Genomic DNA, 25,607 nt, shown 5'->3' with positions numbered 1-25,607 from the left:
TAATCTCAGCTACTCTGGAGGCTGAGGCAGGAGAATCTTTTGAACACAGGAGGTGAAGGTTGCAGTGAACTAAAGTTGTGCTGCTATACTCCAGCCTAGGCGACACAGCGAGACTCCATCTCCAGAAAAAAAAAAAAAAAAAAAAAAAAAAAAAAAAAAAAGCCGGGCGCGGTGGCTCACGCCTGTAATCCCAGCACTTTGGGAGGCCGAGGCGGGCGGATCATGAGGTCAGGAGATCGAGACCACGGTGAAACCCCGTCTCTACTAAAAATACAAAAAATTAGCCGGGCGCGGTTGTGGGCGCCTGTAGTCCCAGCTACTCGGGAGGCTGAGGCAGGAGAATGGCGTGAACCCGGGAGGCGGAGCTTGCAGTGAGCCAAGATCGCGCCACTGCACTCCAGCCTGGGCGACAGAGCGAGACTCCGTCTCAAAAAAAAAAAAAAAAAAAGAATTAGCCAAGAGTGAAATAGTAACAGCAACTAAATGAGTGCTGACTCTGTGCAGTGTTGCTGCAAGCTCTTGGTAGAGATGATTTATTCAATGATTCCAGGTGCTTATTATTATTGTTCCCATTGTACTGATGAGAAAATCAAGGCACAGAGAATTTAGTACTTCAAGCAAGGCTGCACAGCTGGCAAGTGGGGTGGCTGGGATCCACCCCTCTAGAGTGTGGCAGCAGCAGCCACACACTGAATCACTGCACAGTTGTGGTTCTTGATGTGGGGAAGAGAAAGGAAAAAGGTTACAGGTGCAAGAGAAATGGGGCTAGTTGTTAAGCCAGGGCTCAAATGGGAAGACATCTGATGGAGGGTGCAGCAGGGGAGACGCCTTGTTGGCTGTGGGGAGTCCTTTCAGAAGCAGGAGGGAAGATGCAGACATGTTGAGGCCCCGCAGAGGAAATGGCTTGCTGCTGGGTGGTTTGGGGAAGTGGGCAGATCTGTTGATTGTAGGAAGGATCAGAGTAGAAGATCAAGTACCACAGCTCCAAGGAGAAGAGAACAAGTTAGAGAATGGAAGGAACAGGTGGATGATCTGAGTGGCCGGAGCAGAGCGAGCCGCAGGAGGGTGGAGGGAGATGGTCAGAGATCAGAAGGGCACAGCGCCATCCGGGAGGCTGGTGGGTCATTTTCCGGACTTGGGCTGTTACTGAGAAATAGGAGTCATTGATGGATTTTGAGCAGAGGAAGGACAGGAGCTGACTTGTGTTTTGAAAGGATCACTGGCAGGCTGGGCACGGTGGCTTACGCTTGTAATCCCAGCACTTTGAGAGGCCAAGGTGGGCAGATCGCTTGAGCTCAGGAGTTCCTGACTAGCCTGGCCAATATGGTGAAATTTGAAACCCCATCTCTACTAAAAATACAAAAAAAAAAATTAGCCGGGTGTGGTGGTTCGCACCTGTAATCCCAGCTATTCGGGAGGCTGAGGCAGCAGAATCACTTAAATGCAGGAGGTGGATGTTGCAGTGAGCTAAGATGACACCACTGCACTCCAGCCTGGGCGACAGAGTGAGGCTGTGTCTCAGAAAATAAACAAACAAACAAACAAACAAACAAATAAATAAATAAAGTAAGTAAGTAAGTAAGTGGCTGGGCACAATGGCTCATGCCTGTAATCCCAGCACTTTGGGAGGCCAAGGCAGGCGGATCATGAGGTCAGGAGATCGAGACCATCCTGGCCAACATGGTGAAACCCCTGTCTCTACTAAAGACACAAAAAAACTAGCTGGTGTGGTGGCATGTGCCTGTAATCCCAGCTATTTAGGAGGCTGAGGCCGGAGAATTGCATGATCATGGGATACGGAGGTTGCAGTGAGCTGAGATTGTGCCACTGCACTCTAGCCTGGGCGACAGAGTAAGACTTTGTCTCAAAAAAAAAAAAAAGGAGCGAAAAATAAAATAAAATAAAAGGATCATTCGCAGCCTGGGTGGTATGGTGCGTATGTGTGTGTGAGTGCATGTGTACAAGTGTTTGCAAGGGCAGAAGCAGAGAGCTCAGGTAAGATTCTTGCAACCATCCGGATGGGAGATGGCGTTCTACTGAGCTCTAATATATGTCAAGTGCTGTGTTCGACTCTTGAGGGCATGATGGTGAAGAATTCAGACAAGGTCCTTCCTTGCCTTGTGAAGCGCTCAGCCTGGTGCACAGCTTCTCAGCCTCTGTACTATTGACATTTGAGGCTGGCTAGTTCTCTGCTGTGGGGTCTTGTCCTGTGCATTGTAGGATGTTTAGCAGTACTAGATGCTAGTAGCACTCCCCACTTGCCTGAAAGATCTTACAACCCAAAATGGAAACAACCCAAAATGTCCCTAGACATTGCTAAATGTCCCCTTGCAGGGGCAAAACCACTGGTCTAGTGGGAGGGAGAAACACAGCGAATAAATCTATAGTCTTCTGCCCATAAAAGTAATTGCTAGGAAGAAAAAAGGGTAGGGCCTGAATTTTCCTGCTTTTATTTTCCTTGTGCTCCTGCATCCCTTGCTCGGCGCCTCACCCGCGCTGTGGCCATCTGCCTGATGAGGCGCGATCATTCACCGCCTGCCCTTTCCACCAGCCCTTTTTGTTTTCCCTCCCGCCATTTGCCTAATCCTGCCAGTCCCTCCTAGAAAGAGGTAAAAAAACATAACAAAACAAAACAAAACCCCACACCCCTCTCCTCGTAGGCATCTTCAGCAAGGGAGGGAGGCTCCTATCTGCCTCTTTGTGGCTGTAACATGTGTGGCTGTAACATGATGCAATCAGCTCCGGGCTCTGAAGGTGAGCCCTTCTGACACCGTGCCCGAAGTTGGCCTCAGTTCTAATTGGCCAAAAAGGAACAAAATAAAACAAGATATTTAAAACACGTCCCTGCCTCAATCCTGTCCATTTCGTGTAACGGTCAGAGAGGCCTGCTGTAGCTGGAGGCTGATAACTGCAAGTGTGCTTATTTTCGGAGACAGCCAAACAGGCTATCTCGGGATGCAGCTTGTGGGGCCGCTCCTGCCGCTGCTCGCCTGGCTGGAGGCCAGCGGAACGGGCGAGCCATTTCAGGGAGGCCAGGCCTCAGCTCATAAGGTGCTGGGGGAAGGGAGCTGGGGCCAGCCCTTCCTCTCCCTCGAGACCAGCATTGTTACTGTGACACTCTGCCTGGCTCCCTACAGCCTGATTCTGTACCCCGATCCTCTCTGTACCCTGGGAACATTAAGAGAGACATGTTTTAATCTATTTTTATTAGCTCATTGCTTATTAATATCACCAAGGAACCTGCTTGTTTAGGCCTGTGCTGGCTTTTCTAGCCAGAGGCAGAATGATTGGACTTTTGTCTTCACTTTCCTTAAAGGGCTGAAAGCCAGGGTTTCCCAACCTTGGACATTTTGGATCAGATACTTCCTTGTTGTGGGGGGCTGGTCCTGTGTACCATAGATGTTTTGCATCATCCCCGGCCTCTACCCACTAGATACCAGCAATACAACCTCCCTAGCTGTGACAACCCACATGTCTCCAGGCACTGCCAAATGTCCCCTGGAGGGCAAAACCCCCCATGGTTGAGAACCACTGGTTTCATGGAATATAAAAGCCTAATTTTAGAGATGGCAAAGTGTTCTCCCTTGACATCTTGCATCTTGCTGGAGGTTGGGAGGGCGAGGGTCGCTTCCCCTGGGCCTCAGTCTGTAATGAGGGGCATTTGAATAAGTCTAATCTAAAAGTTCCCTTCAGCGCCATCATTCAGTACTGAAAACCCACCTCAATAGGGTTGGTCTTCTTCAGGTTGCAGCACTGAGTTGTGATCACGCCACTGCACTCCAGCCTGGGCAACAGAGCGAGACACTGTATCGAAAAACAAACAAAACTGGTCTACCTCCTAAAATAAAACACAGATTATGCAGTTGCTGTTGGTAGGTTTTAGCCTCATTGTTTCTGCTGTGCTCGGTTCAGCTTTGCTTTTGCTCCTTTCTTTAGAGGCAGGTGAAAGTACAGAGTTTAGGGATGTGAAGTGCTAACGGGGATGGACGTCTGATCTCTGGCACTTCCCAGCTGTGTGACCTTGGGCAGCTCACTTCACCTCTCTGGGCTTAGTTCCAGGTTTCTAACAATGTCATCTACTTCAGGAATCAGTCTATGTAAAGCACTAATTTAGAAGTAGCTGCTGGGATACTCACTGCAGTGGGGCTTTAAGAGGAGCTGCTGAATGGATTTCTAGATTGAGACCTGCAACATTTGGTTTTATTTCCTGCTTATCAGCCACATTCCATCAAGCCCAGGACCAGCCCTTCGTAGGCCTCTGCCCCAGGCTTTCTTTTCAATCTGTGTTCCTCCCAGGATTCCATCTGCCACCATACTTTTGTGTCTGTCCCCAGTCGAATTACTGTTTTCCAGATAACCTCAGACCTACCCGAATGCCAACAGCATTCCTCAAACAGAGCAGAGCTGCCAGAATAAGCCAGCAGCTTCCTGCTCTTTGCCCCAGAAAACATTTCAAGTGATCAAGTGATCAGAGAGAGGGAGGGAGGCGGGGAGGATGCTGTAGCTGCTTATGCAACAAGCTTTAATCCCAGGTTAAAATCCACCACGCACACCAGCGGCATATTTTATTTCCTCATTGGTTCGTGGAATTAGCCGCATGCCAGATCTGCCACCAACCCCACAGTCCTGTTTGTTCCCCTCAAAGCAGCACCCGCAGAAACAAACAGCATTCCATATGGGATGGTGGTGGAGGGCCGCTGCCCACACAGCTAGGAGGGCGAGCACCGAGCACGCACTGCTTCACTGTGGCCTCCACCTCTCGCCTCCTCCCATTTGGTCTCCCCATGCAGCTTTCTACCTCCAGGAAGAGCAGGCCCCTCCCTTCTGGTGAGGCCCAGGCCTGCTGTCCTGAGCGCTGGAGCTTTGTCAGGTTGGGTGGCCATGGAACTGTCCCTCCCTGCAGCTTGGCCTCAGCAGTCTAAAACAGTAACAACAGCAACATCCTGTCCGTTTTCATAAAGCCTGGGTCCTGCCCTGCAGTACAGCGAGTTTCAATTCCCAGCTCGTTCCTGAGCCTGTTTGATAGGAGATTCCCGGCCAGGAAGAATTTATGTACAAGCAGTGGGCATCTGTTGTCCATGTGGGGGTTGGAAGGGCAGGGAAAGCAAGCCATCAGCTCTTCGTTTTCTTTGTGGGAACCGTGTGGGACAAGAAAGCCCACAAGTCCTAATTTTAGGAGGAGAGGGGAGACTTTATTGCTCCAGAGTTATGCCTCCTGGCATATGGCTGCGTTAACTCTGGAAGCTTTCTCCAGCCTCTAAAGAATGGTGTTTATTTAGCTTCTGTGGTTCCAGCTTGCTGTTTTAAAAAATCCTGTTAATTAAGCACCTTGTCATTTAAAATGCTGAAGAAGGAAAGCAAGCAAGAAAACTTGGACATTTTAAGGTCCTTTTCGATCTCCGGGTACGGACCAACTGCAGAGGCAGCTTTAGGGAGGAGACCGGCAAAGACCTCCTAACGCAATTGAAGTGGGTAGAATGATAAGCAGCTCTGAACAACCAGTTAATATTTTACTGGGGAGTGGTGCCAGAGATGGGGGTGGGGGGGCTGCCAAATGGAGGGCTGTGTGTGAAATCGCTGCTCCATCTGCCTTGGGGGACGAAAAGAAGCCGTTCTCTGTGCAAATAAATGGAAGCAAGAATCCTTAGGAAGCCCAGGGGATTTGTCTGCCCACCGAGGAGGGCCCAACTCCCCCAGGCACACACATACAGGGATGATTGTGGCAGGAAGGGCTGACCTACGGGGGTAGGCCTGACGCATAATGGGGGCTCTTGTTTCCGGGCTGAGCGTGCCATCTTTCTGTCTCCCTCTGGATTGAAATGGCTTCTCAGCCCGAGAGGCACTGCCTGTGCCCTGGATTCACAAGGTACACGCCTCCCTGGGAAGCAAAGGCTGAGAGACTGCGGCTCTCTCTCTCTCTCTCTCTGCATCTGCCGGGAGAGCTGCAGCTGGTATTTTTCCACAGGCCTTTGCTGCGATCTCAAGGCCTAGTTTTTCCCAGCCAGGCCCGGAGTCCGAGAGAGGGTTAACAGGCAGGAAGCCGAAGGCATCGCAGGCTAATACGGAAGTCAGATTTGTGTTTAACTGACAGGTTTAGCAGGCCTCGGCCGTGGGGGAGGGGCCGGGAGGCAAGGGAAGTTTGTAGATCCAGGCATGTGGCCTGCGAGGAGGGCTTTGGGTTTTTCTTAGGGTAAGGACGGAGAGGGGTCCCCCTTGGCATCGTGGCAGGGAGGCAGGAACCCACGTTGATTTTGCACGCAGGACTGGCTAAGCAGGGCGAGAGGCCCACGGCTCTCTGGCCTGCCTTGCAAGGAGGCATGGGGACAATGACTATGCAAACTTGACCACTCTGCTCCCCTCCTCCCCTCAGCAGCTACTCCTCGCTCCTCTGAGAAGCCAGGGCTGCTCTCTGCTGATTTTTCGTGGCTCCCCCGGTCTGCCTGCTTCCCCAGCTCCTCAGAGGCCTGCCTCAAGCCCCTTTTTCTGGCCCCCTTGGCTGTTTCCGTGGGACTCCCCACTCCCCAGCTTCCCCTTCCCCTTGGAGAGCCACCCTGCTGGACTGTTCTAGAAAACGGCTGGCCTTCCTCCCTGGACAAGGGCCGTTTCTCTGGGGGCAGGTGAGGGTGAGCCGTTCCAGCCCACTCCAAGAAACTCCCTTCCCAGGGGCCTCCAGTCCTCAGGCTTCCCTGGAGCAGGTCAGGCTGGCTGCCCTGGCCGGCCCGTGCCGGGAAATCTAGCCACGGTGCAGGAGAAGTGCGTGTGGGGGCCCCTTTCCCAAGTTTTTCTTGCTGCAAAAGGCCTAGCTTAGCCTGTCTTTTTCTATGCACAGGATGGCTCTTGCTCACCCGAGCCTCACAAAGATAATCGCTCAGGAAGTGTTTCAGCCAATCCGGGGCGGCTTTACACTCCGATTTGCCAGGGCAGCCAATCGGGGATGAGCTTTTATTAGGCGGCCAGATCATCAGCCGAAGTGCCAAACCCTTTTTCTGTGAGAACTAGGAGCCTGTCCTCCATGTTTTATAAGTATTGACATTACACAGTGTTAACAATGCATCCACAGAGGTAAGCTCGACTTTTTAACCATCTTTTTTCCCCCTCCCTCTGAGACATCCGAATTGTGGGCGAGCAGTGTGATTTCTCTGTGGCTGGCCGTGCCACACTCACCCCCAGAGCACTTATGTTAACTTGGAACTGTTTAGAGAGAATTTTTTTGCTTTCTTGGGTCACATGGCTCAGTAGCCATTAGCCATAGCTTGATTTTGCAAACTGGCAAGGGCCTGGCACACCTTTCCTTCCACCAGGGCATGGTGTTTCTGGAAGAGTTTGAAGCTAGATCCTGGTATGCCAAAAAAGAAGCTTTTTTTTTTTTCTTCTTCTTCTTCTTCTTTTTTCTTTCCCTCTTCCCTCTCTCTTCCCCTCTCTCTCTCTGAGCAGTCCCCCCCCCCACCCCTGCACTATTGTCTTCTCTTTTGCCACATGCCCTGCTGGGGGAAGAAAATGGAAGGTAAGCAAACAGGCTCCTCTCCAAGGAGAGCTCATGGCAGACAGCAGAGCAGGCAAGTTTGCCTCTCCAAAGAGGTTCTGGGAAGGCTGGATAAGTTTTGACAAGAGAGGAGCGTGTTTGCAAAAGAATTGAACCCTCAGCAGAGCAGTGCTAAGGAGAGTCTAGCTCCTGGGGCCTAGGTGGGTGGTGGTGTCTGTACACGGTCTTCTCTTATTCTACAGAGCTTCTGCACTTGAAACTACATTGTTCAGCCTGTTTTCCTGACTTAGGTTGCTACAGAGTGTTCTGCAAGCCAGCCTACAGCCAGCAAATGTTTCTGAAAGTGTTTTCTAGGTTTTGGAGGAAGTTTTTGGAGTAGGGATGTGGACTGGGGGCTGTGGGGAGAGAGATCTTGGACAACATCCTGCAAAAAAAAAAAAAAAAAAAAAAGAAAAAATCTGCAAGGATTCTGAATCCCTTAGTTTTCTACTCTTGCATGATTTTCAAGGAACTAATGTTACCTTTTATCCTTGTTTTCATTTTCCTGTCCCTTTTATACATTGTATCCTCCTCTCTTCTCCTGTGTGATGGAGTGTAGAGGAAATAAAATCATGTCTGTGGCTCATGACAGCATTCCATATTCAGTTGTTGGGTTGTGTTGTTGTTGTGTGTTTTTAATAATACCATGTAACTGTTTAAAAAAATTTCCTTTTTGATCAAGTCCCAAATCTGCCAGCCTGTTCTCTCTTCCTAACTGTGGAAAAATGAGACGGTTGCTTGAACATTTGTTGGGTAAGTAAAGCAATCCATTTCCTCTGTGACCATGTTTGAAGAGTTTTGCGAACATTTGGGGTCTGTTTGTAATAGGGGGTCTTGGCTGCAGGAGTTGGGGGCTTCATTAGCAGGAACAAAATAAGGGCTTTTTAAAGAGTGTCTTGATTTTAGGTGACTGTTTGAATCCACTGTTTTTCCTGATAACCTGCAGCTAGGATTGAAGATTATACTTCCTGTTTACCCTGAGTCAGGGGAGAAGTGTTTAGTTCATTGTGACTTGACTCTAGACCTTTAATGGGGTTTGTTTGGATATTCAAACTGTGAGTAGGTGATGTGCTTGTGAAATGTAATGAAGCTGCTTGTTCTTAGAGTTGCAGAGCCCTAAAAACATTGGTGGGGCAGAAGCTGGTGGTGGTGGTGGTGGTGGTATGTGTGTGCTGGGGGGGGGGGTGGTGTCAGTGTGCTCATGCTTTAGGACTTATGTATAGTGCAAAATCTCATCTGCCACCAGACTGGGGTTGGATTCAGGACTCACTGACCAACACATTTTGGCCTTTTTTCAGGTCTCATCCACACATCTGTATGCATGCTGACCCCACATAAGATTTGTCACTTTTTACATTTCCCTTGACCTCTTAAGGCTGCAGCTAGAAGTTAAGTGGGAAAAGTAGAGTCTTGTTTAGCATTACCTTTAGAATTTCCCTAGAAGTTCAGTACGTAAATTTTCAGCTTGGAGACCAATCTGACATGACTGTAAATGCAGGAAATATATTCAATTGCTGTGTTATGTCAACTTTATGGAGTCAGTAATCTTTTTTCTTTCAAATGAGTGTCCAGTAGCCCACTTTCTGACACCAAATTGGAAAAAGGCTCATTTAATCAGGAGAAACGTTTCGTACCACATTCTAAGTTGAAAAAAGTCTGTGCAAGGCAGGCCAGCTTAGCTTCTTAGAGTAAAACTGCAGGCAGTTAATGATGTTACATACTTAAAACTGAACAGTGCCACTGCCCCAAACAAGTAAGTTTAGACACTCAGCTATTTTCTTTGTTCTTATCTCCTTGCTGTAAATGGAAATTACATATTGAGGTTCTTGTGGCCTCCCTAGAAGCAGTGTCTAATCATAAGACTCCTGGTTTGGTGCCTTCAACGTTTGCATAATACTGTGTTTGTTGGGCTGGAAGGGAACTTAAGGGCAAGGCGTTTGTCCTCTAAAAGCTTGCATTAAAATGGCTCCCACAGGTTTGGAGAGCCAAGATGTGTTCTCAGATGTACAGCCCCCAGCAAGTTGCCAACACTGGACCAAGCTAGCCACTTTTCCTCTGGTACTGTGACCCCTACCAAGCATGAGTCTGTAAAAAGTTAATTGCTTTCAAAGTAGCATTATTTTCCAGTTTCAGGAAAGGGGAAAAAAATGTCTGCATTGCAGCAGGACTAGGTAGGGACGGCAGTACTGGCTCCCAGAGCAGCCCAATGGGGTTCTTCTCCTCTAGCTTTTAAACCAATAGACTTGGAGGAAAGGTTAAAGATTGACAATTACAGTGGCCGAACTAAGAACAAGCCTTCTGGAAATTTCTACCATCTTTGTTCCTTTTAGGAAAAGCGGATCTGCCAAACAGAAGAGTCTCCTACCTTCCATTCCTAGGTCATCTCCCTTCCCTTCTTCCCCCCACAACCCCCCTTCTTTTTCTCATCAAGGTATAATGTTCTCTCTGCCACATTTGTAAATTGCAGAGGGAGGAACAGAATGTTGGGCTGTTTTCCTTTTTCCTTCTGCCTCCTCAGTCCCCAAAGAGGATACACAGCTGCAAGGAGCAAACACAGACACACTGAAGCTTTTGATTCCTCTTTTTTTTTCCTTCAAGACCCTCCAGGATGGGTTCACTTTCTGCTTTGGGAAATTAAGTGGCATTCACGTGGGGGAGGGGGAGTAACTGCTTTTATTAGCTCCAGAAAATGGTCAGTGTTCAGTCTGTAACTAGGAATTAATTATATATAATCACTCAGTAAACTTTCTACAGAGTTTTTCTAATTGCTGAGCCTGATCATAGTTAGCCCGTTGGCGCCAAGTCCAGTTACTTTTATAATTAACAGCTCAAAGATTTGAGTCAGAAAGAAACAATTGGGGGCCTCTTGGATTATAAATTAGGGATGAAAACAATAGCTTTTTTTCCTTTCTTTCTTGTAACCTCTTTTATTTTAAACAAAACATTCCCCCTTTTCTTTCCCTGGGAGAACCAGTGGGGAGACTGCATCAGGTCTTAAATATGAGGACGGGAGACACTTTTTAGGAAGTGGGGTGACAGTAACCTAGAAAACCCTGAGGCAAAGGTAGGTTTTTAAAAGTCCAGCCACTTCCAATGTGTGATGTCTTTGTTTCTTTTGCCCTCTTTCCCCTTCTCTCTCCTGTGGCAGAGGCAGCAGACATTTGTCAGCCTGGGAACCCTCAATCTGGCTTTGCCTCTGGTTGACTCTGGAAAGAAAGATACATTCAAAGGGGCCTTCGCTACTGAACAGCAGAGATTTAAAAAGGGAATATGTTTCGAAGCCCTTTGGTTACTCTTAAAATGCAAAATCTGAGCAAGGGTTCACCCTTGGCTCAGGTTGCTAAGATTATGGTTGCCCTCCCCCCTACTTCCCACTCTCCTTGCAGACAAACAAGCAGGCAGTGGCCATGCCAGCTCTGCAGCCAGTGTGCTGCCAGCCTGCCCCCCCCATCCCGATTACCTACCTACCGGCCGACGGGGGCCAATGGCCTGTCCTTGCCCTGGCATGGCCTTGGGCACTGTGCCCTCCTTTCTCCCCTGGAGCTAAAAAGCAGTCACCTTGAAACTCCTCACTCCCAGCACCAGAGGAGTTCTGAGGCCAATGCTCAGACCTGTAACAGTAAATGACGTTATCCACTCAGGCTGTTAGTTCGGCCTCTGAAAGCGGGTTTTGCAAAACCCATTGTTAATTCTCAGGCTCTGTTGGGGGTGGTCAGAAATCTAATTTGTGAGTATCCTGTGCATTGGATAAGGGAGTGTTTTCCTTGTGTTTCTCCTCTGCAGACTCGGATTGTCTTTCCTTGATGTTGACTGTCTTAGGACTGGCTGCTTCAGAGGGCTGGGTATTTGGTGGCTGTTTGCAAGCTTATAAACAGCCTTTTTATTTTACCTTGGCTGTAGACTGAGGTGCAGCCCTTTAGCTTGGCTTTTCAGATGCCTGCTGTCCTTGAAGCACTTTCATTTTACCTAGCACCTTTTTGGTATGGATGCAAAGCTGGTTTCTAATAGACTGAGAAGAGAAGGGGGACCGGGCTTCGTCCTCGCCTCCCCCCAGCCTGCTCCCTGGGAACATTTTTGTGTTTGCACAGACACCTGTCCGTCTGCAGTCTGTGCCACGGGGCTGCACAATTCCTAACCTTCTACCCACCTAATTCGAGGGCAAGGGGGCCTCATCACAGAGCCTCATGTTGAAAGCTCAGGATCTACAAGAGAAGGCTTTTCCTTAGGAACCTGTGACTTCACAAACTCTCCCTGTCATTGCAGAGTTTTTTTTTAAGCTTCTAAACGTTGGGTTGTTGGTGTCCTTTGGTTCAGCTTTTCCTAGTTCTGGTATTTAGGAAGGTGGCTTTGAAACTAGCAGGGCTGCTTAAACAAGAGCTACAGCTATTGAACAAACTGCTACCATTTTAGCTTCAACACAGGAATGAGGCAGTGTTGCCAGACGCCATTTTAAGAATCCTGCATAAATAGCTTAGCTACCGATGACTCTGCCTGTTTTAGGTGAGTGCTTATATAAAGCTGCTCTGCTAACCATTCCCCCCCACCCCAATTTCTTAAAAAATTAATTGCAGATTTAGGGAAGCATGGTTTTTAATTTTGATGTTCACTATTTTATAATCTAGAAGAGGAAGATGTTATGCCTTGGGGATTAAATATTTCTTACAGCCTGGACCATTTTGGTATTTTGAATGAAAGTAAAAACCTGGAAAAGTCCTTTCGAATGATGCATGATTCTTGAATTGCTGTGCGATGATCCTCATCTGTAGAACCAGAGTCTTGTGCATGTTGGTTATATATTCTAGATGGCTTAGATATTCTTCTTTAAAAGTCAAATAGTAGGGGCACTTGGGGAAAAGAAATATGTGGGCATTGTGTATCCAGGCATTTTTCTGTCAAAACTAGATGCTTGCTTTTTTCTCTCTCTTGGAAGTGTTGAGGAGATGAGATTCCTGGGAATTACGGACCATCCCTGAGTCCTCAGAATTAATAATCAGAAGGCTTAAAGCATCCTGGAGGTGCAGTAGTAGTTCATCTGCAACTTTTAATTGCTCTTTTTTCAGTGCATGCAGGTTAAGAAGTAAGCATAGGTTTTCTTGCTCAGGCATTGGGAAAGAAATCTTTTATTCTTTTTGGGATGGGATGGGGTGGTCTTGGTTATCTTTGCAGGTACTGTTATTTCTTTGAATTGCCTGAAATGTATCAGTTTGTGAAATCTACAGGCAAATGACTTGGGTAAATGTGAGTGTAAGAGGTGGTAGTGTATACAATGTATCTAACTAGTTGATGGTGTGTTTTCCTATTGGAGTGAGAAATTGTTTTTCAGCTAATTTTACCCTTTTTCTTTAGCGGGCCCCCAGTTTCCTCAACAGACCTTTAAAGGGAGAAAAGTAATGTCAGTTTGAAACAAGAGCTTGTTGTCCCATTGTTTTTGATTTAAATCATCAGGGTTGCTGGAAGCTAGCAGATATGGAAGGAAATAAGCTGTCTATGTTCTAAGACTTTAATGTATTAATGACAGAAGTTCAAAGTATTTTCTCCAGATGCAGCTGCCTTTTCTTTTTAACAATTATTTGACTGTTTTTCTTCCCCCAAATGACTGAACAGTTCTTAACCGAAATTGACCAACATCAGTGGGGCAATTCAGACAGGTACAGATCTTTTCTTGCCATTACTTTTGATGTAATATTCATGTTTTTTTTTTTTCCTAATAACATACTAGTTCTTAACACTAAACCAAAAAAAAAAAAAAAAAACAAACAAAAAAAAACACAAAAAACACACACACAAAAACCGAAATCAGTGGCATAGGAAAAAGGAAGTCCCTTTAGATGTGGCTATTCAAAATGACTAATTTTGCATTCTGGTCTTTGCTTTTGTAAATGAAGGTTTTTTTTTTTTTTTTTTTTCCTCTCTCCTTTTAATGCATAGACACTGCAGTTTCCTTTAGCCAAATACAGGTTATTGTGTGCGTGCATGTGTGTGCATGGGTTCCTTTTGAAAGGATGGTTTGCTGATCTGTGAAAAAGATGGTTTTCTTAAATTGTTGTGCTTGAAATCTTGTGCTAAAGCTGGTGGTGCTATTGCTAAAGTTGGGTGATTATGGTGCCCACTTGTAATGCTTGGAAAGATAAAACAACTTAACTTTTTTTTCCCTCTCTCTTTTGCTCCAGCATTGATTATCTTAAAACTCAGAAGCAAATACCCACCACATAACTAGTTTGCATTTTCCTCGTCTCTCAGCAGCATTCCTGCCTGAAGTATTCAGCTCCTCTAGGCTGTTACAAGCCAAATAATTGTTCCCTTGAATGCAGCCTTCCTCCATGATCAATACACCTTTGAATGTTTTCATCGCTGCAGAAATCCTTCGAGTGGGTTTTTTGGGCTCAGTTCTGCATAATTGTTTCCCTCACCACTGTAGATTTCAGTTGGATCACAGATTAGCGTTTTCTCTATTACTCAAAATATGGGATCGGTTTCAAGAAGTTTAGAATTTCACATACTTCATGCTAGAGAGGGAAACAGAATTCTAGTTGCTAGAAAAGATCAAGGTTGCTATTTGTTCCTTTGAAGTGAACTGTCTACCCATCTCCGAGGGCTGCATGGGGCTTTTTGTTAAGATGTATTTCCAGTCACCCCAAGCCAGAACTCATCAACAGCATCCAGTTGGACAACCTGTGTATGTTTCAGGCGGAGTGTGTTTCTGAGTTGAGAATGTTTTCTCCTTAAGTTGGGATAGAAAGCATTAGTGCTGAAATCACCTTCAATAAATCACCGTTGTATTATTGCATATAAGTGATGTGTTTAAATTTAGCAGGCTGCTTCCTCCTGATGAAAACCATTTGTGGCAACATGTCAGTTGTTTCTTTGGTGATTTGTGTCGCAGGCTTTCTTTACAGATGCTGTGTAAATGAAATTGTTAACGGGGCTCAGCATCAGAGTGCTAAATGTGTGAATATTCTCATTTAAAACCAACTACCTTTCTTCATCTCCAAGCTCCTATAATTTAACTCTGAACTATAATCGTTTCCTTTCTATCTAGCTCCCATCCCAAATCCTCTCCTCCTAACACGGAACTCTCCTAAAATCTTCCCCTTATACTAGGGTTCGAGACATGAGGCTGTCTTTTTGGGCCTTTTGCGTTGTCACAGTCCCAGACCACGGAACACAAGCAGGACATTCTCTCTTCCCCAGCCTCCTTCCTGTCCTGGCTTTGAGTCTTCCAAATGGAAAATTCCAGCCATATCAATTGGTGATGCACCCATTTCTTCCTGTGGAACCACAGTCTGATGGAATTGCTTCTGGAGTAAATCCCTGGCTTCAGTGTCAGCCTGAATGTTCGGAAAGTTCTAGCACCTCAAACCATTTGCATCTATGAAAAGCATAACTCTATTTTTTTCCTTTGGTTTAGCTTGTGAGTTCTCTGTAGGAGGAAGATCTCATATGGCCGGCTCTCTTTCAACTCCAGTTCCAGCAGAGAGAGAGAGAATGTTCTGGGTGACAGACCCTCCCAGCAAAGGGGCTTGCTTTATTTGCTTCTCTCCCCAACCCTCCACTCTTAGCCTTTGTCTTTTGAATAATCCTTCCTCATTCCACTTTTGTGGTGGGGGATAATTAGTCACAACTCAGTAGTAAGCCGTGCCTGCTGTAGAGAGGAAGCATTCAGGGTGTTGGAAGTGTGGAGACCCCGGTCTGATTCCTGGAATCAGTGCTCCTCGGTTCAGTGTTTTGAGACCAGGTCTTTAGCTTCTAGCTGGGCATATTCTTCTGCTTTGTAATTTAACCTATATCTTTTTTTTTTTTTTTTTCATGTTCCTGCCTCATCAGGGAATTGTAAGATTTAGGGGGAGGTGTGGGAAATCTTAATCTTTGCCCTAAAGTATTCAGAGATCAGAATTCTGGATACCCTGCAGAACACCTCCAACCTCCCTGCCTTTGAACCCTGTGTTAACAATGAGAAGCTTGTTTATTTGAAGGCTGGGTTCTCATTGGCCCACAGGGGTAGGTTGTAATTGTGTGTCTAAAAAATTGCCTTTTGCATTCCCCAATAGCATGACAACTGGAATAGTAATTTGACTTAAAAAAAAAAAAACAAACAACCAACCAACCTAGTGTCTTAAAAAACTCCTTTAGGACTCTTCACACTTTGTTGAAATCAGGTGTGGGTTTCCTTCCCCGAGCCCTGGATAAGGATGAGGGAATGTCTTTAAGGTGGGTTTGTCACTAGAACTTCCCAATAGCTGCCCCCATGGGGCCAGTTCTCAGCCTTCCTAAACATGAACATAATTTGCTCTGTTTCAGCTTGGCTGAAGAGGAAATAAAAACAGAACAGGAGGTGGTAGAGGGCATGGATATCTCTACTCGCTCCAAAGGTGAGTAAAAATCTTGGTTTATCTATTCTAGAGCTAAGGAGGAAATTGGAATTTCTTTTTGTTGTTGTAGAGCAGTGAAGTGTGGCTCTCTGAGCCGACGTTGTAACTCTTCTTGGATTTTCAGATATAAGATTTTTTGATGGATGAACCTAATTTATGGAGAACTCTCCTTCTTTTGGTTTTCTTTCCCTGGTGCCTGTGTCAGTGTCCTGACAGTGAATTTTACCTGTGTGTCATGACGGAGGGTGGCTGGCTACCTCTTCGCAGGGTGACTTTCAGAAGCCACGGTTTAAATAAAGCATGTTCTGGAAGCCACCAGAGCCTCTAGCTGCCGCTTGTTTTCTGATTTTAACAACAGGCCTCTTTGGAATCCCAGAAGTGGGATGAAGTCAGCCTGCTTCATTGGAAAGTGGTGGTCTTGGGTTAGAGATAAAAAGCAAATGTAGAGCTTGCTGGGATGCTGGGGCCAGTGTTTGCATTTAGTTCAAAATTTAGCAAATTAGGGCAAACACAATTTATGCGTTTATTCACAAGCCTAGAGTAGACTCCTGAATATCTTCTAATTGAGGGATTGGTACTTTTCATTTGGTCTGTGTGAAAGAGGTTTTATGAGGCTTCCCAAAAGGAAGCAGTTATTCACTTTTACCTTCAGGGTGCTTTTACAAATGAGCTACTGGAGTGTTTTTTCTATCTTTGGTTGATGAAAAGGCTCATCTCCAAACTTACCAAGGTGTTTTCATTCCTTCAACAAGTCACTGTGTGCTTGCTTGGAACACACAGCCTTGCACTGGGGGTTATGGGGAGGGAGGAAGAGGCTGGACAGGGTTATTGCAGACTACCGGAAGGAGGTTCTCATATGGCTGCAGAGTGTTGCACAAAGGGACTCCCTAAAGGCGTCTGAAACCAAAAGCATTTTGAAGATTGTTTTAAGACAGCATGTCACCGGGCATGGTGGCTCATGCCTGTAATCCCAGCACTTTGGGAGGCCAAGGCGGGCGATCACAAGGTCACGCGTTTGAGACCAGCCTGGCCAACATGGTGAAACCCCCGTCTCTACTAAAATACAAAAATTAGCCGGGCATGGTGGCACACACCCGTAATCCTAGCTACTTAGGAGGTTGAGGCAGGAGAATCACTTGAGCCCGGGAGGCGGAGGTTGCAGTGAGCTGAGATCGTGCCACTGTGCTCCAGCCTGGGCGACAGAGCAAGATGCCATCTCAAAAAAAAAAAAAAAAAAAAAAGACAGCATGTCATTTTGGGGCAAAGTTGGGGGTCCAGTAGTCAAGGCTGGGACCCGGGAAGTGGGAGCTGGCTGCTGGTCTCTGGCAGTGGTCACAGGAGGGGAGGCACCCCAGGTGGGAAGGCCTGGCTTACTGGGTGGGTGCTTTATGCTGGGGAGCAGCAGGAGGAGGCTGGGTGGAGGCAGAGAGCTGCTGCCCCCTCATCACAGCGCGACCCAGCCTGTGTGGGGTGGCAGGAGGTTTCAGATCCATTGATGGTGAAGAGAGCTGAGCCACCAGGGACTTGAGAGCAAGGAAGGTACCTTCTCGCAGAGGTGTTTTTGATGTTGCAGGAGCACGTGCCTCTTAGCCACTTCTCAGCCCCCTTGTTGTGGTCAGAATCAAATGTGGTCCAGCAGGAGACAGGGACTGAAGAGAGGGGGCCAGGAGGTGGAGGTCTTGTCCCTGTTCTGCTGCTTACCTTCCCCAGGGGGCTTGGACACTGTCTCTGTCCCTTCATTTTTGTACTTGTGATGTGGGGTGTTGGATTAGATTCTATCCAAGCATGACCAAGCTGAATGACCATTGTCTCTTTCTCTCTTCTCTCCTACTCCTATCCTCTCCCCTCAGCAGCCAGAACACGCTTCAAAAACGTGAATTGGGGTCAGGCACAGTGGCGCATGCCAATCATCCCAGCTACTTCAGAGACTGAGGTGGGAGGATCAGTTGAGGCCAGGAGTTCCAAACCAGCCTGGGCAACTTAATGAGACCCCTCCCCAACCCCATCTCTGTTAAAAAAAAAAAAAAGTGGGCTGAGTGCGGTGGCTCACACCTGTAATCCTAGCACTTTGGGAGGCTGAGGCGGGTGGATTGCCGGATCTCAGGAGTTCGAGACCAGCCTGGGCAACACGGTGAAACCCTATCTCTACTAAAATACGAAAAAATTAGCTGGGCATGGTGGCATGTGCCTATAATCCCAGTTACTTGGGAGGCTGAAGCAGGAGAATTGCTTGAACCTAGGAGGCGGAGGTTGCAGTGAGCCAAGATCACGCCTTTGCATTCCAGCCTGGGGGACAGAGCCAGACTCCGGCTCAAAAAAAAAAAGTGGATCGGGTTCTGTCTCGTTTTGCTAACTCCTTCCAATGACTTTCCAGTACCCTTCCACTCAGGTCTGAAGTCACCGTGACCTGCCTACCTGGGCCAGCCCTGTTTACCTTTGTTTCCTTTGTGACGTTCTGTTCTCTTTGTGCCATTTCTTCACTTGAGCTCCTTGGCCTCCTTCCTCTTGGTTCCTTCCTTGGGGCCCTTGTGTGTCTTTTGCCGGGAGCAGGCTGCCCATTTCTCATTGTGATCTCAGACTTATCTCAGATGGTGGCTCCTCAAGGAGGCTTTTGGTGGCCACCTAGTCTGAAGGAGTCATTTTGTCATTTTCTGTTTTATATATATACATATATATATATATGTACATATGTATTTTTTCTCTTTAAAGACAACGTCTTATTCCATTGTCCTGGCTAGAGTGCAGTGGTATGATCATAGCTTACTGTATCCTTGATCTCCTGGGCTCAAAGCTCACTGTAGCCTCAATCTCCTGGGCTCAAGCTTTCTTCCCACCTCAGCCTCCTGAGTAGCTGGGACTACAGGTGCACGCCACCTCACCTGGCTAATTAAAGGTTTTTTTTTTGTAGGGATGAGGTCGCGGTGGGTTGCCCAAGCTGGTCTGCAACTCTTGGCCTCAAGTGATCCTCTCTCTTTGACTTCCCAAAGTGCTGGGATTATAGGCATGTGCCACCATGTCTGGCCAATTTTCTATGTTTTTAAAATGAACTTTTAATGTGAGAGTAGTATTAGATTTCCAGAGAAATTTTGAGGATAGTGCCAAGAGTTCCCATGTTAGCCCCTGGCTCCACACACACAATTTCTTCTATTATTAACATCATACACTAGTGTGGTGTAATTGTCACAAATAATGCATCAATTTTGATATGTTATTACCAACTAAAGGCTATCCCTTATTCAGATTTCCTTCGGTTTTCCACGAAAGTCCGTTTTCTGTTCTAGAATCCCACTCAGGATTCCTTGTTACATTTAGTTGTCTGCCTAGGCTCCTGTTGGCTGTGACAGTTTCTTAGGCTTTTCTTGTTTTTGTTGAACTTACCGGTTTTCAGGAATACTGGTCAGGCATTTTGTAGATGTCCTCTCAGTTGGGTTTTTTATGATGTGCTTCTCGTGATTAGACTGGTAAACTGTGATTATGGGTTTTGGGGAGGAAGAAGACTACATAGGGTAAAATGCCATTTTCATCATATCACATCAAGGGTATGTGTTATTAATAAGAGCTATTGCTGTTGGCCCAGCGCAGTGGCTCACACCTGTAATCCCAGGACTTTGGGAGGCCAAGGCAGGAGGATCATCTGAGGTCAAGAGTTTGAGACCAGCCTGGCCAACATGGTGAAACCCCGCCTCTACTAAAAATGTAAAAATTAGCTGGGTGTGGTGGCAGGCACCTCTCGTCCTAACTACTTGGGAGGCGGAGGCAGGATAATCACTTGAACCCAGGGTGGAGGGTGTGGAGGCGGAGGTTGAAGTGAGCCAAGACCGTGCCACTGCACTCCAGTCTGGGAAATAGAATGAGACTGTCTCAAAAAGAAAGAAAGAAAAAAAAGATTTATCACTGTTGATGTTGACCATGACCATCTGGCTGTGGTAGAGCTTTCTCCTCTTTCCGTCCTTTGCTCTTTGGAAGGAAGTCACACGGTGTCACCCACACTTAAAGAGTGAAGAGCTATGCTCCACCTCCTCGAAAGTAGAGGCTTGACATAAATTATTTCGGGGCCGGGCGTGGTGGCTCATGCCTGTAATCCCAGCACTTTGGGAGGCCGAGGTGGGCAGATCACTTGAGGCCAGGAGTTGGAGACCAGCCTGGCCAACATGGCAAAATTCCATCTCTACTAAAAATACAAACATCGTATGCCTATAATCCCAGCTACTTGGGAGACTGATGCAGAAAAATCACTTGAACCCAAGAGGTTGCAGTGAGCCAAGATTCCACTACTGCACTCCAGCCTGGGTGACAGTGAGACTCTGTCTCAAAAAAAAAAAAAAAAAAATAAATAAAATAAAATAAAAAAATAAAAATGTAGAATTCTTCTGTATGGGGTATTGGTCTCTTCTCCCTTATGTATTTATTCAGTCATTTATCTCTATCAGTGTGGACTCTGGGATGGTTACTTTATACTGTGGATTGTAATCCAGTACTACTTATTTATTTTATTGCTCAAATAATTCCAGCTTTGGCAGTTGGGAGCTCTTTCTGTTGGCTCTTGTGTCCCCTTGACAGACTCCATCGTTGTGGGGTTTATTTGTTCGTTTGAGACAGCCTCGTTCTGCTGCCCAGGCTGGAGTGCAGTGGTGCAGTCACAGCTTATTGCAGCCTTGACCTGCTGGGCTTAAGCAGTCCTCTCGCCTCAGCCTCCCCAGTAGCTGGAACCACAGGCATGCATCACCACAGTTGGCTTTTTTTTGTTCTTTTTATTTGTAGAGATGGAGTCTCTCTGTGTTGCCCAGGCTGGTTTTGAATTTCCCAGGCTCAAGTGATCCTATCACTTTGGCCTCCCATAGGGTTACAGGTGTGAACCACCATGCCAGGCCAGCCTATTTATTTATTGAGCACTTGCTTTTTTCTTTTCTTTTTTTTTTTTTTTTTTTTTTTTTTGAGACGGAGTCTCGCTCTGTCACCCAGGCTGGAGTGCAGTGGCCGGATCTCAGCTCACTGCAAGCTCCGCCTCCCGGGTTCCCGCCATTCTCCTGCCTCAGCCTCCCAAGTAGCTGGGACTACAGGCGCCCGCCACCTCGCCCGGCTAGTTTTTTGTATTTTTTAGTAGAGACGGGGTTTCACCGTGTTAGCCAGGATGGTCTCGATCTCCTGACGTCGTGATCCGCCCGTCTCGGCCTCCCAAAGTGCTGGGATTACAGGCTTGAGCCACCGCACCCGGCCTTCTTTTTTTTTTTTGAGACGGAGTCTTGCTCTGTCACCCAGGCTGGAGTGCAATGGCACAATCTCAGCTCACTGCAAGCTCCGCCTCCCAGGTTCACGCCATTCTCCTGCCTCGGCCTCTCGAGTAGCTGAGACTACAGGCGCCCGCCACCACGCCCGGCTAATTTTTTGTATTTGTAGTAGAGACGGAGTTTCACTGTGTTAGCCAGGATGGTCTTAATCGCCTGACGTTGTGATCCGCCAGCCTCGGCCCCCCAAAGTGCTGGGATTACAGGCTTGAGCCACCGAGCCCAGCCATTATTGAGCACTTTCTTGCCTTCTGGCACTGTAAGATGCTCCAGGCTGGTTTTGTATGTCTTTGCCTCAGCCCTAAAATCATCCATTTCTCTATGGATCCTGCTTTCTTTCTTTCTCTTTACTTTCTCTCTTTCTTTCTTGCTTGCTTGCTTTCTTTCCTTTTTTTTTTTTTTTTTTTTGAGATGTAGTCTTGCTCTGTCGCGGAGGCTGGAGTGCAGTGGTATGATCTCAGCTCACTGGAACCTCCACATCCCAGGTTCAAGCAATTCCTCTGCCCCAGCCTCCCGGTACCTGGGATTACAGGCGCGTGCCACCATGCCTGGCTAATTTTTTTATATTTTTAGCACAGAAGGGGTTTCACCATGTTGGCTAGACTGGTCTCGAACTCCTGACCTCAGGCAATCCACCTGCCTCGGCTTCCCAGAGTGCTGGGATTACAGGTGTGAGCCACCGCACCCGGTGGATCCTGGTTTCTTTTATTGGAGAATAATATTAGAAGCCAAGATCTGGGCACTAAGTGTGCTCATTTTTTTTTTTTTTTGTTGGTTTGTTTTTGAGATGGAGTTTCCCTCTGTTGCCCAGGCTGGAGTGCAGTGGCACACGATCTTGGCTCATTGCAACCTCTGCCTCCTGGTTTCAAATGATTCTCCTGCCTCAGCCTCCTGAGTAGCTGGGACTACAGGTGTGCACCACCACACCTGGCTAATTTTTGTATTTTTAGTAGAGATGGGGTTTCACTCTGTTGGCCAGGCTGGTCTCGAACTCCTGACCTTCTGATTCTCCTGCCTTGGCCTCCCAAAGTGCTGGGATTACAGGCATGAACCACTGCACCTGGCCAATTGTGCTCATTGCTACTGGAATGTCTTTGTTCTAGATTATCTCTCTCTCTTTTTTTTTTTTGAGATGGAGTCTCACTCTGTCACCCAGACTGGAGTGCAGTGGCACACTCTCAGCTCACTGCAACCCCTGCCTCCCAAGTTCAAGCAATTCTCCTGCCCCAGCCTTCCAAGTAGCTGGGACTATAGGTGTGCACCACCATGCCTGGTTAATTTTTAAATTTTTAGTAGAGATGGGGTTTTGCCATGTTAGCCAGGCTGGTCTCGAACTCCTGACCTCAAGTGATCTGCCTGCCTCGGCCTCCTCCCAAAGTGTTGGGATTATAGGTGTGAGCCACCTTGCTTCTAGATTCTCTCAGTGGACAACAAAGAAGGATATATACACATACTGTGTAAACATTTTTACGTGTCCATCTGTGTCTATATCAGCTAAACATGAGTTCATTCTCTAGTTCGACCTTTCCCCATTACCGCATGGATCATTCTAGCCTTCTTCCCTGGTTCTCTGTAACGTCCTAATCCAACAGTGAGAAGGCTGGCTTCTACTGTCCACCGTTCGTTTACTATTTTGTGGTACATTTTAACCTGATCTACAGTGTACAGTCTGATGAACTTTAACACACGTTCACGCTCGTGGGACCATGACCCAGATCAAGATAATTAAACATTTCCAGCATCCAGAGGGTTCCTCCGTCACTCTGATTTTGTTTATAGCCTTTGTCCTCACTTTGTATTTTCTTATTTGTTACTCTGCTAGAATGCCGGCCGCTGTATTTTTTTTTACATTAAAAAAAATATTTTTTGAGACAGAGTCTTGCTCTGTTGCCCAGGCTGGGGTGCAGTGGCTCGACCTTGGCTCGCTGCAACCTTCATTTCCCGGGTTCAAGTGATTCTCCTGCCTCAGCCTCCTGAGTAACTGGGGCATGCGCTACCACGCCCGGCTAATTTTTGTATTTTTAGTAGCGATGGGGTTTCACCATGTTGGCCAGACCGGTCTCAAACTCCTGATCTCAGGTGATCCACTCGCCTCAGCCTCCCAAAGTGCTGGGATTACAGATGTGAGCCACCGTGCCCCTGGCCTTTGTTTTTTTTTTTTTTTTTTTTCCCAAAATACGTGCAATCTCATTGAGTTGCCCCGGCTGCAGTGCAGTGCTCTTGCCATCATAGTACACTACAGCCTCTAAATCCTGGGCTTGAGCGATTCTGCTGCCTCAGCCTCCGGAGTAGCTGGGACTGTAAGTGCGCACCATGGTTTCAAGTTCCCTCTTTAAGCACACCTGGACCACCTGGACCACCATGCCTTTGATTTGAGAGGCCGGTGCCATTGAGATTTAAAACACCTGTCTTCTGACTGGGTGACTTACGCCTGTAATCCCAGCACTTTGGGAGGCCAATGCGGGCGGATCATGAGGTCAGGAGTTTGAGACCAGCCTGGCTGATATGGTGAAACCCCATCTCCACAAAAAATAGAAAATTAGCCGGGCGTAGTGGTGGGCACCTGTAATCTCAGCCACTCAGGACGCTGAGGCAGGGGAATCGCTGGAAACCAGGAGGCAGAAGTTGCAGTAAGCTGAGATCATGCCACTGCACTCCAGCCTAGGTGACAGAGTGAGACTCCGTCTCACAAAAAAAACATCTGGCTTCTAGAGCCAGATTTCCTGGTTCTGTCTTGCCCCCTTTCTAGCTGAGTTATTACTTGTGGCTAAGTTTCCTTTTGTAAATGGAGATGATAAAGATAGAAAGTTAAGGCTAAGATGAACTTTTCTTACAGAGTACTCAGAATGGTTCCTGGGACAGGGTGGCCGCTCAAAAATGTTAGCTGGTTTGCATCAACTTAGAGACAATGAATTTTTATTGCTACGTCTGTCAGGTGGTGAGAATGACTGTGTTCTGCCGTTTCCCCCACTTGCAGCCTCTAGGAAGAAGGTCTGGAGGCAGATGAGGAAACCATGCCCGGAAGACCCCCTGCTCAGAGGGGGCACAGTGAAGAATTGCGGGCCGGGCGCGGTGGCTCACGCCTGTAATCCCAGCACTTTGGGAGGCCGAGGCGGGCGGATCATGAGGTCAGGAGATCGAGACCATCTTGGCCAACATGGTGAAACCCCGTCTCTACTAAAAATACAAAAAATTAGCCGGGCGTGGTGATGGGCACCTGTAGTCCCAGCTACCCAGAAGGCTGAGGCAGGAGAATAACGTGAACCCGGGAGATGGAACTTGCAGTGAGCCGAGATCGCACCACTGCACTCCAGCCTGGGTGACAGAGCGAGACTCTGTCTCAGAAAAAAAAAAAAAAGGGAAAGAATTGTGTAGGGTTGCCCAGCAGGCAGGCTCGGGACCAGATAGGAATTAGCTTCTTTCCATCTAGTCCGGTGCTTTGCACTTCCCTGCAAGCTTCCTGTCCTGTTGGCCTCTGCAACATTTGAAGAAGCTGTTCTGCAGGTATTTGGAAGAATTTTCTCAGGTGCTTGGGAATTCTTGCTTTGGTAGGGAATCATTGAGGGGTCACCCTGTTTTGAGGGAGAACTTCCCCAAGGAATCCCTGGGGTGATTGTCATTATGTGAAACCGAGCTCTTGTGGCATTTGGTGGTGGTAGCTTCTGTTTCTGGCGCACCTTTGTGTGGAGCCACTTGGCTTAATATGCAAAGGCCTGGGGTTAAGATCGGGGTTGCTGAGGTTCCCAGAGCTCAAGTCTACGTGGTGAAAATACGATTCTGTGAAGCTGACCGGGATGAAGCCTCATCTCTTGTTCAGTCCCAGTGATCTCAGCGTCCACAGTGGGATGATCTCCAGGCTCAGTGAACATGTTTTTTTTCCCCTCCAGCCTGCTTTTCTTGGGAAGTTGAGGGACCCTGTTCCCCCGTGACATAGCCCAGGTCAGGGTCCTTCGGTTCTGAGCAGGAAAGGGATGGACTGCAGGTGGTCTGTTGGTGTGAAGCTGCTCCCACGGCATTGGTGGGAAGGCTGGAGGTCCAGGCCGCTCTTGGGAGTAGAGCCAGCCCGGAGCCTCCTCAGGGACAATAGCGCAAAGTCCACGTGCACGTCTCTGCCCTCTGGCCAGGGAAGGGCTAATATCCTGGACCCCTGGACCCACCAACGCTGTCCCCACTGGGAAAGAGTTGGTTCCTCAAAAGGAGATAAGGTGACCTCTCTACCATCTTATGAACCTGGCAACGTGTTTTTCTTTACTTGCAGTTAGAAAACAGGCGCTGAGCCGTCCTCTCCTTGGGAAACTTAGAAACTGACAATAATTGGTGCGCAATTCCTCAGTCCTATTCCTACATCTAGTCCCTGTGACCTTTCAGTTTCTCTAACTGAATTTCAATTTTTATGCCCCTCTCCCCTTGACATGTACTCACTTATTAACT

At 47.4% G+C, this 25,607-nt stretch overlaps 1 protein-coding gene across 46 annotated transcripts in view; it reads left to right on the top strand.

Annotated features, from left to right (window-relative positions):
* Positions 1–6,988: 6,988 nt before the first annotated feature.
* Positions 6,989–25,607, top strand: part of ZMYND8 (zinc finger MYND-type containing 8) — a 148,179-nt gene continuing 129,560 nt past the window's right edge. For 23 of the 46 annotated variants that reach the window (XM_077951946.1, XM_077951943.1, XM_077951939.1 and 20 more), the window contains exons 1-2: positions 6,989–7,062; positions 15,821–15,891. In XM_077951946.1, coding sequence (XP_077808072.1) covers positions 7,049–7,062; positions 15,821–15,891 — 85 coding nt within the window. In that variant the 5' untranslated portion in view covers positions 6,989–7,048. Of the gene's footprint in view, positions 7,063–8,204; positions 8,276–11,982; positions 12,023–14,944; positions 15,731–15,820; positions 15,892–25,607 lie in introns of those variants that run through there. The other 23 variants (XM_077951944.1, XM_077951937.1, XM_077951929.1 and 20 more) reach the window with 4 other exon arrangements.

The sequence above is a fragment of the Macaca mulatta genome, chromosome 10 (genome assembly GCF_049350105.2).
Source record: "Macaca mulatta isolate MMU2019108-1 chromosome 10, T2T-MMU8v2.0, whole genome shotgun sequence".
NCBI classification, from domain to species: Eukaryota; Metazoa; Chordata; class Mammalia; order Primates; family Cercopithecidae; genus Macaca; species Macaca mulatta.
The sequence above is the reverse complement of the archived record's forward strand: the minus strand, read 5'-3'. Positions and strand labels throughout refer to the sequence as shown.